The 13234-nt window shown below is 35.0% G+C and overlaps 1 protein-coding gene across 6 annotated transcripts in view; it reads left to right on the top strand.

The window, feature by feature from the left end:
• Positions 1–13234, top strand: part of RAPGEF6 (Rap guanine nucleotide exchange factor 6) — a 199394-nt gene that overhangs the window by 148852 nt on the left and 37308 nt on the right. For all 6 annotated transcript variants that reach the window (XM_058539966.1, XM_058539948.1, XM_058539958.1 and 3 more), the window contains 3 exons: positions 320–477; positions 7851–8091; positions 10172–10555. In XM_058539966.1, the coding sequence (XP_058395949.1) occupies positions 320–477; positions 7851–8091; positions 10172–10555 (783 nt within the window). The remainder of the gene's footprint in view (positions 1–319; positions 478–7850; positions 8092–10171; positions 10556–13234) is intronic.

Genomic DNA, 13234 nt, shown 5'->3' with positions numbered 1-13234 from the left:
GGATCTCAAGGGCTCTCTAAACACTCAGGTTCAGTTTCTCTACCAAAATCAGCAGAAACTAAATAGGACTGTTTCTCTATGATGTAGTAGAATTACTTAGATGTATAAGTTAAATTTTGAATGTAATTGTTAAAAATATTTTATTGTCATTTTCATTATTACAATTGTCCTTATTTTTTAAATTGCTGTAATATTTCAATCTGATTTTTAAAATCACCACTTTGAATTGGTTCTATTATGCCTGAGTGCACAGAGAACAGAAATGTTTACTGTTAAGAACCCTCAAGTACTTCAAAGTGATATATGACTTTTTTTGAAGTGATGGAGGCCTGAGCCAGTCACAAGATGACAGCATTGTGGGAACAAGACACTGTAGGCACAGTCTGGCTATAATGCCTATTCCTGGAACACTGTCCTCCAGCAGCCCTGATCTCCTGCAGCCTACCACCAGCATGTTGGATTTTTCCAATCCTGCAGGTAATTTTTGTTTGTGATTTTATGTAGCCATGTTGGTACCAAATGGATAAATAGGTGGTTGAGCCTTGTGCAACAAATACTAGATTTGCTTGCAGCCCTCTTATCTCACCTCCAGGTTATAACTTAATGCAAAAAGCTAAAAAGAAGATTATGTCTTCTTGTCTAAACTGGAGTGGTTCTTCCTCCAATATGAAATAAAAGTACATAGAAAAGAGATTACATTTAGGTATCTCTTGGTAAGCCTACTCCAAGCAGTGGAATGCAAGCAGAGATACATTATTTTAATATAAATGGCCTCACTTATCTTCCTCTGTGATGTACAGAAATGTGTTAGTAATTTTCTAGAAACATTGATTTCCCCCTCAACACCTGAGGCTAAAGTTGCTTTTGTCATGTATTATTAATTAAAGTACTATATCGTCTTTTTCATTGGTGTTCATACTTTCACTGTGGGACATCAAGTTAATTTTTCTGCATCTATTCATGCCCGGAGGCAGAAATTGTCATTTAACTATGTAATCTAAAATTTCATTACAAGGAAGAAAAACTTAGACTTTGAAGAATTATTTATATATCCATCACTTGAGAGGATTTGAGATGGCTTTCAGTAAAAGATACACACAATTAAGAACTGAAATATATAATTGGGTCCAAGGAGAGGAGGGAAAAAAAATAACTCTACGAAGATCGACGTTGTTGTAATTCAGCTTTATTTTTTATACTGAAGTTCCTAGCAGCTGATATAAAAAGGGAGGAAACTCAATTACATAAATCTCAGTATTAGAAAGGAGTACATATAAGTGTAGTAGTAAAGTTTATATTTTATTATAGTAACTTAAATAAAAACTCTAGGATATAACATAAAAACGCAGTTTAACAAAAGTCATTCTGCACATTGTTTCTTCCTTTTTGTTTCAGTGCCTCTTAACCACTAGAGAGATTACTAAACACAGTAATCTGTCTTTGACACATCTTACTCTCTTTGTGACTACCAGTGTTCTTTCTAGAACAAAGATTTTAATGAGTCGTTGCTTTGCTTAGAAATTTCTAGTGATTTCTATATTAGTCAAGGTTCAGTCAAGAGATAGAAACCATTCCAGATATTTGATCAGAAGTTAGTATAAGGTATTGTTACCAAGGTATAAAGTTAACTGCCTTTTTAAAAGCGTTAAAAAAACAAACACTTGAGGTATCACAGAGGTAGGAAAACTGCAAATTGGATTCAGCGTCTGGTACGTGAAAGAAATGCCGCTAGCAGGGTGAAGAAAATGTTGCTGGGGTGATACAGGAACAAAAAGCCCACAAGAAAAAATGGAGCAGCAAGGCTCTTCTTCATCTAACCTTCCAGTTTACCTCTGGTGCCCGTTTTTGACAGAACCTAAGAGAGAGTCAGTTGACAAAGAAAAAATGTGGTTTGCAGAGTCTCAGCCCCATCTTGGCAAGGCCGAGTGGTTTAGGAACCTAAAGACGATAACTTAATAATTGTCGGTGTCCAGTTTTCAAGACATAATTATAAACCCCCTTTTGCTCTGCCGTTTTCCACATTGTCACCTCATCCATCTTTCCTGAGCATGGCATGTACCTTCAGAACTCGCTCTCTTTGTCCATGTTGGTTGCCTCCTGTGGTGGTCTCTCCCTGCGTATCTCGTGAACTTTTTCTTATTCCTCAATGCTGAACTCAAATGTTACCTCATCTGGGAAGCCCAGGTTGCTCTGCTGCAGAATCAGTCCCTCCTTTTCCAGAAATCTCTAGCATATTTTCATTGTCTCTCTTATATTGCTTGTCATATAAGCAGCATGGGAATTTATTTCCAAGTCTGTGGGTATGTGTTGCACAGCGGTGCTTCTTACAAGTAAAATATTTTCATGCTACCAGAGCACAAACTAAATATGCATACTTTCATAAGACAAGTGTTTAGGGGCATATGATTTATAGATTTATTTTTTATTTTTGTGGCAGTCTTTTTGCCATAGGCATATGTAGAAGTGGGGCTGAAGGAGTAAGGGATAGGTTGTAGGGAGAGGAGAGAGAGAAGCAAATTGGGGATTTAGCTGGGGGAGTAAAGGGAAAAGGTTGAAATCATTAAAATTTAGAAACTGTAAGCCCCGTGGCACTGAAATTCAGATCTCTGAAGAGGAGTGCTACTCAGCTTGATTTCAGATTGATTGCATAATTCTCTCATTGAAAGCATGTTGAAAAAACTGCAAGTGCACTTTTAAAATCTATTCAGAGAAAATCAGTCTGCAGCCTGTGTCCACATCAGCAGTATAAATGAACACATATAAGATAGGTATTTAACTTATAAATCATATTTTTAAACCCTAAAATGTGCAACTATGAAAGGCCTTTTATAGTGCCATTTATATTTATGTTGAATAAAATATTCATTACCATTTAATTCCAAACTTAGCCCCTTAAATTGTATATGACAGCACTGAATTTTAGATTAGCTGTGTACGTCACGTATGTGTATTGCAATACATATATGACATCAGCTAAGTTTGATTAACTTATCAATGTTGATCCAGCCGTGTTTATACTGTGTGTTTAAGCTATGATTAGAAAGTGGGGACAAAGCTACAGAACTGTTAAATAGTTTACTTTTGATTGCTGACTTTTTATGGTTTTGCTTTGTTTTTGCTGCCTACAGCTGTTGGTTTTTACTGTAAGTATCTTGAAGATTGTATTCTAGTGCTTATGTTTGTATGTAGCATTTTATTATTTTTTTAAAAGTCAAATGATACAGAATTCAATGAAGTAGGAAGCAGAACTTTCCTATCGGATACACTTATAAAGTTGCCAGTATAAACTGTTGTATATTCTTTTAGTCATTTTCTTTGAATATATATGTTTTTATACTCATAGAATCAGAGTATACTTACTATTCTATAACTTGTGAAAAGTTTTTTTTTGGAATTTTTGACCTAATATAAGATGAGGCCTAAAAAGATTGGGAGTGTGGCTAAAAGGATTTTGAAATTGAAGTTTTGTTTTCTGAGTCTGCATGTGCAACTTTTTGCTTACTCTTTTTCATTTTAATAGCACAGACCTTTTATTTGATTTCTTAAATTTTTAGTAAACTTCAAGTTTTTTTCTGCATTGCAAGGCTGAGTTATTTTAATTAATTTTTGATTATAAAGGCACATGTAATTGTAATTTTTTAAAAATCAAACTGCAGAGAAAGGATAGAATATAAAAGTCTCCATTCCCTCCGATTAACAGTTGTTCATTTATTCATATATTCTTCCACAAATTTCAGTGGAAAAAAATGTGTGTACCATTGCCTTCACCCCAGATGATATACTATAATTTTCCTCCACTTAGCCCATTTTACTTAGCAATGTACCTTGAATACTTTTCTGTATCAGAATGTATTGTTCTACCAAAAGCTTTTAAACAGCTGATAGCATTACATTTAACTAGTCCCCTTCTAATGGACATTTATAGTGTTGCCTACACCTCTGTGTTTACATATCTTTACATGTTTTATGTTTGCATTATTATTATATTTTGAATTTTGTTAAAAGTTTTGTGAGGGCCGGCCCTGTGGCTTAGTGGTTAAGTGAGCGCGCTCCACTGCTGGCGACCCGGGTTCGGATCCCGGGCTCGCACCGACGCGCTGCTTCTCTGGCCATGCTGAGGCCGCGTCCCACATACAGCAACTAGAAGGATGTGCAGCTATGACACACAACTATCTACTGGGGCTTTAGGGGGAAAAAATAAATAAATGAAATCTTTAAAAAAAAAAAAAAAGTTTTGTGGAAATTTGTTTTCTCTCCTGTTATATAAGTACCTACAAAATATCATCTATTTTGCCTCTTGGCCTACAAAACTTAAAATATTTACTGTCTGACCCTTTATAGAGCAAGTTTGCCAATCCTTGATCTGTACCATTATACTACTACCCTGTGTTTTCTTTGTGACACTTTTCACTGTATGGGTTGTCTTATTTACTTGGTTGTCTGTCTTTCCTTGAACCACCACCTACTCTCTTGAATATAAGCAAATCCCTGGGAGCAGAGACTTTGTCCATCTCATTTATTACTGTATCTTCATCACCTGAACACTGTTGACACATAACAGGCACTCCATAAATATTTGTTCATCGATTAACAGTTTAAAGCAGAATGAAAAGGTAGTCTTTTGGGGTTTTTTAGGATCATCTTAAATACCTAAAAAGTTCTCCCATTTTTAGTGTAATCTCATGGTCAATACATGCATCCTTGAGGTATCTCATTATTTAATTTTACTCTTGTGATATTATAGTTAGCACTCTAGAAATTTTGCCTTTTGTTTTGAAAGTCCAGATATCTGAGATTCCTATTCTTGAATTCATTTACCTTTTATATAAGAATTTTATTAATGAAATATAAATCATAAAATTAATAAATGCTGTATTCCTCCAAGATTCTTTTTAAATGTCTATTTTGCCCTCTGGGATTAAATTTTTACGTGCATTCTAGCTTCATACCTAAAATTTGACATGCTTACATCATTTCTCCTTCTTGATTCAACTTTATGCTAACCTTATATTTACCATTCATCTAATCAATTAACATTTGAGTGTCTGCCATGTGCCAGGTATTATGTTTGGCATCTATGATGTTCTCCCACTAGCAACAAAAATATTTGTAAAGAATATGTATGTATTATGTGTGTAACCATTCTAAAATAGAAAAAGAGGTTTATACTGGCATCAGTGTGGAGAAATTTTTTCCTCTAATGTCTCTCAAATGGATTTCCAAGATGGCATTTATTACCTTGGCAAATTCATCAAGGTTTGGGTTATGGAGTACCCTTTGGATAATCCCATTTGCGAATCTGTTCTAGAGGTACCCAATTATGATGCTTGAATATATCTTATGTGACTATATAACAGTTTGTCCTTTGCATGGGAAACAATGGCTTTAACAGAGTATGATTTTTTTATACTGTTGAGCAAGATACACAACTCTGTGTTCCTTCTCAGAAGATGTTATAGTATGTTGGCAGCAAGAGAAGAGAAAATGAAATGTGTGCAAATTCCCAGTCTGTCTTGATGAATAAATTTCTCTGAAGAAATTAATAGAAGGGATCAGGACATCTCCCTGTTCCTTCAAGATCAGCCAGGCCTGCTGGCTGAGGCTCAGCCTCCAAGGATCTAGTAAGCTGATCCAATATTAGAGCCCTGGACCACTAAGGCCTAATTTTGTAAAGAGGGTAGGAACAATACAGGTAATAGTATGGTGTTTGACCTTTTAGAGTTAAGAGATAATGAAACCCTTTTGTCCAGTATCTCTCTTGGCAAACTGAAATTTTTGTCTGCTTGCAGTCATTTTCTAGCCCAGGGTAGAGAAGCATCTCTGATTTTTGTGGATCATAAAACAGTCTGACCTTAATTAAGCCTTGTAGATTTAGAAACCTGATGGTGCTGTCAGCACCCTAAGGATTGACTCATTGCAGAGAAATACGAACGAACAAGAGGCATTTGGTGACTCAAATATTTGCATACATCAAGAAAAGGCAGTTTGGGGCCGGCCCTGTGGCTTAGCGGTTAAGTGCGCACGCTCCGCTGCTGGCGGCCTGGGTTCGGATCCCGGACGCGCACCGACGCACTGCTTCTCCGGCCATGCTGAGGCCGCGTCCCGCATACAGCAACTAGAAGGATGTGCAATTATGACATACAGTTATCTACTGGGGTTTTGGGGGGAAAATAAATAAATAAAAATTATTTAAAAAAAAAAGGCAGTTTGGTGCATACATCTTACAAAAGGAACCTGAATAGATGAGCATTCAGCTTCCAACTTGACAGTGGACCCAGAACATTCAACAGCTGTTAGCTAAGACTCCTTCCAAATATATTCAGTTGAATCTTCCAGTCCTGGAAGCTAGTCTCTGTCTTTCTGTGTCCTCAGCCTCGGGGGCGAGGCCAGGGTGGGGGCAGGATGCGGGGGATAGCTGATTCTCTGAAATTATTTCCAGCCACATCAATCTCATTACTCGTGTCTTTCCTTTGGCCAGAATTATACCTCAAATGGTTTTGAGACAAATTTGTAATTTTTCTTTTTTATAAAAGTTAACAGTGTATATAAGAAGGTAATGCTAGACAAACAGTATACAATTACTTGAGCCACCAAAATCTCCCCAGTCTACCCCAACTTCAGTCATCACATACACACAAAAAATCTACAAAAATACGTTTTCCTAATTTAAAAAAAAGAAATTTTTATAACAAAAAATTCATGCTGCCAAATCACTTTTCACTTACATTTAATTATAATAAAAATTAACCCACTGTGATCATATTGAATATTGTTTTGGAAGTTTTAGAACAATGTCGTATAACAAGAAAATGGAATAGAAAATATCATTATTTACATGTGCATATCATATGTACATTTATCTTGAGGTGGGATTTATCTATTAGTAGCAGAAATCACAGAGGGAAAGTCTGAAATTTAACCACATGAATATTTAAAATTTTCCTGCATTAAAATGAGTAAATAGAATATAAAAACTGTGAAAACACATATCACTTTATAGTAGACTAAGTGTTGGTATCTAGTATAATTCAGTAGGAAAAAGCATAAAGAATACCAAAAAGTATTTTAAAAAAGACGGAATACTGATGGTTCATTAAACCAGTGAATCTCACCAGTAACCAAAGAAATGAAATATAAAATAATGACCTATTTTTGGAGGGAGGAAAAGCATAGGGCTTTCAGAATGGAGGGGAAAAATTTATTACAGAGTTTTGATAAGAGTGTGACTAAAATTGCTCTTTTTACGCTAGGATTAGAAAATATTATAATCTCTCTAGAGAACAGTTGGGCAGTGTATTTCAAAAACCTTAAAAATATGCATGCCATCTAACTCAGCATTTCTCTTTTTTTGGATTTTCTCCAAGGAAATAATCAGATTGCCTGAAAAGGTTTATCTACTTGGGCGGGGGTGTGCAGATTATTTATCATAATGTTATTTATAATAAAGGAAATGGTTTGCAACCTAAATGTCCATCATTAAGGGTTTGGATAATTAAAAAATATACATATTATGGAATCCTATGCCTCCATAAAAAATTGTTTTTAGAAAAATATTTAATGACATCAGAATGTTTATAATAAATGAAAAAAATTGTGGATTCCAAATTTTTTTGTGGACCCTAATTTTTATCTTTTTCTTTGTTTTTCTGTGAGCATGTATTAGTATTTTGTCACCTGAAAAGATAGATAGATTTATTTATCAGTAAATGCAACAGTGATGTCTGTTAACCTCCTGAAATAGAAATATATATTTCATTGTTTAGAGGGATCATTGTGTTCCAGATTGCTTTTCAAAGAGTTTAAAAGTAATTTTTTCAAAAATAACAAGGCACATTTTTGTATTTATATAGATATTCCTGATCAAGTTATAAGAGTTTTCAAAGCAGATCAACAAAGTTGCTACATTATCATCAGTAAAGACACTACAGCTAAAGAAGTTGTTTGTCATGCTGTTCATGAATTTGGTTTGACTGGTGCATCTGACACGTACTCTCTCTGTGAAGTTTCTGTTACTCCTGAGGGTGTCATAAAACAGCGAAGACTTCCAGACCAGTTCTCCAAGTTAGCTGATAGAATTCAGCTCAATGGAAGGTGAATGTGCTTATTAGCGAATGTACTTATTTCTAGATGTGTTTTTGAAGATTCTGCGTTAAAACAGATATTTTAACTAGAAATATCATGTTTTAGGGCCACTGAGTTCTCTCTAAAATTAAAGTAGAATTTCTCTTTTTTCACCTTTTCCTGTCTCCATAATCATGTAATAAATGTAATCTTAGAGTGTTAGCACTAGTAAGGGCTACCCAAAAGTGGGAGAAGGAAAGGGAGGACAACTTGCTAAAGTATTTTAGCCCTCTTACTAAAGTAGTCTCAGAACCACTGATGTAGTCCAATCTGTTTTTTACAGAGAAGGAAACTAAATGATATATATCTTTATATGTATCTGAGTGTGTATGTATTAATTTATAAATCTGTTTTTAATATGAACAATATGTACTTCAGGCAAAAGAAGCCATAATTTTCACAATTCTTTTTCTAAATAGTTTTCCTTTTATGAATATGCAGGAAAATTTTTAAATTTTTTAAAATGTGCTCTGAAAATTATTTGATCAACTAAAAGATTGTTTTTGTAGTACATTTGTTCTTTACTCTGGTGATTTTCTCTGAAAATAATGTAATCTTTTTAGTGAGCCTAGATTCACATAGAGAATGAGATCCTTGGAAACCTTAAAATGACCACCCATCATGGTTGCTGTAAAGAGATAGTGGGTTATCTGTGCTTTGCTGGCTATACATAGTGGTTAAGAGCATAGACCGTGGAGCCGGACTACCCAAAATCAAATGCCAACTCTGGCTGTGTGACCTTGGGCAAGTTACTTAGTTTCTCTGCACCTGAATTTCCTCATCAGCAAAATGAGGGTGATAATAATAGAACCTACCTTATAGGAATGTTATAAGTATTAAATGTTATTAAACACAACACACTCTATAAATGTTAGACATAATTTTATTGTCTATAGTATAATGAGTCTCAATGCTATTATTTATGGTATTCTCTTAGGCATGTGAACAGTAAAAAGGCTGAAGAACAAGAGATATAGTTCCTTGACAGTAAAAAATAGATGGAGACAAATTTAGGCTTAGATCAAGTTGTATATTAGAAAAGAATGAAGTAAAAGCTACATGTGATATAATATGTTACCTCTTTTCCCTAGCGTCAGCCCTGTGCAAGATGCTTCACAATTGTGAAACCTGTCTCTTAGCTTTTAAGTGCCATAGAATTGTTGATCTGAAAAGAAGAAAGAAAAAAATGGGGCTGGCCCGGTGACATAGTGGTTAAGTTTGTGCCCTCTGCTTTCGCGGCCCAGGGTTTGCAGGTTCAGATCCTGGGCATGGACCTATGCACCGCTTATCAAAGCCATGCTGTTGCAGGCATCCTGCATATAAAATAGAGGAAGTTGGGCACAGATGTTAGCTCAGGACCAATCTTCCTCAGCGAAAAGAAGAGGATTGGCAACGGATGTTAGCTCAGGGCTAATCTTCCTCACCAAAAAAAAAAAAAAAGGGAAGAAGAAGAAAGAAAAATGAAGGTTTTTTTAATGGTCCTGATCCATGCTGGAATGAGGTTTTTGTATTTAACAAGGGAGAAACCATTGGTGGAAGAGTTCCCCCTCCTTTATGGGTTTTATTCTTCTTTCCTTCTCTTGGAAATTTAGAAATAAGGAAGGAAATGAGTGCAGTAACAAGTTCTGAATAGAGATGTAAACAGTCTTGATTGAGGTGTTTATTCATGCTGTCCGTGAACAAATATTTATATGGTACCTACTATGTGTCAGATACCCTCTTGGAGCCCTCATACAACTTTTGTCCTCAAGAATATACATACGATTGTTCACACGTTGTGTGAGTAGTTCAATAAAATGGTTAAATTCATAGCATAACCAAATTATTTTTACTCTTTAAAATAGATGTTAAATAGCAGAATAACAGGACAACTTTAAAGTCTTCTCGTTTAAAATGTTAATTTTCCATTATCATCTGTAAGTGAAGACTCTGCTAACATTTTTGGCAATAAGTTATTAACAGTATAATGATATTTTCACAACAGTAACAAAGAGGGAAAGTGATCTTATAAATGTGAAATCACTTATAAAAACAATTTTTTTCCTTTTAGGTATTATTTAAAAAATAACATGGAAACAGAAACCTTATGTTCAGATGAAGATGCTCAAGAACTAGTTAAAGAAAGCCAATTATCCATGCTTCAGCTCAGTACCATTGAGGTGGCCACTCAGCTGTCAATGAGGGACTTTGATTTGTTTCGTAATATTGAGCCTACTGAATACATTGATGACCTTTTTAAATTAGATTCCAAAACAGGAAATACTCACTTGAAAGAGTTTGAGGACGTTGTAAACCAAGAGACATTCTGGGTTGCCTCAGAGATTTTAACTGAATCAAATCAGCTTAAACGAATGAAGCTTATTAAGCATTTTATTAAAATTGCACTTCATTGTCGAGAATGTAAGAACTTCAATTCCATGTTTGCAATAATAAGGTAAGTTTTTACAAATGTTTGTGTATGGTTTTGTCATGATATTAGACATGGAGCTGATTTTCTGCTTAGGTGTTAAATGACTAGGAGAAGAAAAGTTCGATTAATATATTTTTACTAAAGTATTGTTAAATTTAACATATTTTCCATTCTAGTGATACTGGATTTTTCTCTTTTTTGTTTCTTCCATCTTTTTGTCACTTAAAAATTTTTTTGGTGACTATGGGTGACTGCCTTCCCATTTTTCTTCCTTTCTCCCCCTTTGATGGATTATACCCGCCTTGGATGTGTGCCCAGCAGCTGGTCTTTATCATCAGATTTCTATACTCTGCATCTTTTAGCACCTGCCTCACTGTAATTCGGCATTGAAAAATCGCAGTGTTGTATTGATACTCTAACTTAAAACTGCTATTTTGAAACAACAACAACAATAATAATAATGGCAACCATTTGGTGAGCTCTTCCTATTTCCCAGGCACTACATGAGGTATCACTGGGTGTGTTGCTGCTCAAGCAAGGTAGGCTATTAAAATTATACAAGTCCTTCGAAGTTTATAAGCCCAGGAAGTGTGAACAGTTACATAAGCTACTGGGACTCTTCTTCCTTCTCCTCATTCATTATGAGAAGCCAATGTAGGTAATTTATTTTCTGACCCTCATCCAGCACATCGCTGATCAACAGAGGGATTCCTCTTAAAGCAAGTCTATTAAAGGTGAAGGGTAGTTGTAGTTTGGTCCATTTATAAGGCCATGCACTTATATATAGCAGCATAAGTCCACCTTAACCAATCCCATCTACGTACACCCCCACAGAATTTAATTATGATTTGTTCCTAATACTCACATGGGATAAAAGTAGAATATTTATAGGGACTTTTTAATCACAAATCTGTCATGGTAATAGAGAACTCCTTTATGAAGTTAACCAGTGGCTGCCATTGAGCTAGACACTCTTAGAGGAGTATTGAATAGAGATTAACATAGTGACCTTTAGAGTCAGCTGCACCTGAGTTTGAATCCTCCCTCTCCCGTGTAGTAGCAGTGTGTCAATGGAAAATTAAAAACCAGTTTTCTCATCTATAAAACACAGGAATTACACAACCAACCTCACAGTTTTTAACACCTGGGTCTAAAATAGAGGAATAAAGATGCCACTGATGAACACTTAGAAGGCTGGAAATTGAAACTATTTGTACAGGAAGCATGGAGTAAAGAACTTGAAAACAGGCTCAATTTTGGAGTACTCCATGAAGAAAATTGATTCACACCAAGAGAGAGCTCTGTGTAGAAAGAGAGTGTAGAAGGAAAATGGTAGAGGGCTAAAAACCGTACCTGGTGACCATCTTCGGTGTGGGGGTAAAGAAGAGAGTCTAGCCAAGAGATAGAGGATCAATACAATAGATAGTAGAATAGCACAGTTATGATAGTGTCATTAAAGCCTTAGAAAGTGATTTGAAAGAAGGTGGTAGACAGTAGCCCCAAGATACCAGTATAAGGAAGGCCTAGGATTTGGTTAAGAGGCTTTGCTTTGGTTAAGAGGTTTGTTTTGTTATAAGGAACATTTTATTATACACATTTTCAATAGTTCATGTAAAGTTAATTGCTTTGTATTCTTATCTTACATTTTATATTAAAATATGTCAAAGAATATAAAGGACATATTAACTTTTTGGCAGAGATGACACAGGTGAATCAATCAGTTCTGCCCGGAATTAAATAGTATTATTATTATTTTTTTTTTAGTTCTCTCTCTTTTTTTCTTAGTCTGGCTAAAGGTTTGTCAATCTATCATTTCAAAAAACCAGTTCTTAGTTTCTTTGATCTTTTCTATTATTTTTCTGGCCTCTATTTTGTTTATTTCTGCTCTGATCTTTGTTATGTTTTTCTTCTCCTAACTTTGGTCTGAGTTTTTCTTTTTCTAGTTCTTTGATGTATAAAGTTAGGTAACTTATTTGAGGTCTGTTTCTTAATATAGGCATTTATCACTATAAACGTCTGTCTTGGAACTGCTTTTGCAGCGTCCCATGGGTTTTGGTATATTGTATATCCATTTTCCTTTGTTTAGAGATATTTTTTTATTTCTCTCTTGATTTTTTCTTTGACTTAGTGGTTATTCAAGGGTGTGTTGTTTAATTTCCACATATTTGTAGATTTTTCCAGTTTTCCCCTTGTTGTTAATTCTTAGTTTCATACCATTGTGGTCAGAAAAGATACTTGGTATGGTTTTAGTCTTCTTAAATTTGCTAAGACTTGTTTTGTGGCTTATCTTATGATCTGTCCTGGAGAATGTTCATGCATGATTGAGAAGAATGTGTATTCTACTGATGTTGGATGAGATGACCTATATATATCTGTTAGGTCCATTTGTTCTAAAGTATGGTTCAAGTTCTACGTTTCCTTGTTGATTTTCTGTCTGGATGATCTATCCATTGCTGAAAGTGGGGTATTGAAGTCCCCTACTATTATTGTATTGTCTCTTTCTCCCTTCAGGTCCATTAGTATTTGCTTAATATATTTAGGTGCTCCAATGTTGGGTGGGTATATATTTATGATTGTTATGCCTTCTTGATGAATTAACCTCTTTATCATTATATAATGACCTTCTTTGTCTCTTTTTACCATTTTTGGCTTAGAGTCTATTCTGTCTGATATAAATGTAGTTATTCCTGCTCTCTCCTGGTT

This window comes from Diceros bicornis, chromosome 1 (assembly GCF_020826845.1).
Source record: "Diceros bicornis minor isolate mBicDic1 chromosome 1, mDicBic1.mat.cur, whole genome shotgun sequence".
NCBI classification, from domain to species: Eukaryota; Metazoa; Chordata; class Mammalia; order Perissodactyla; family Rhinocerotidae; genus Diceros; species Diceros bicornis.
Note: the sequence above shows the minus strand (reverse complement) of the source record. Positions and strands in the feature narration are given on the sequence as shown.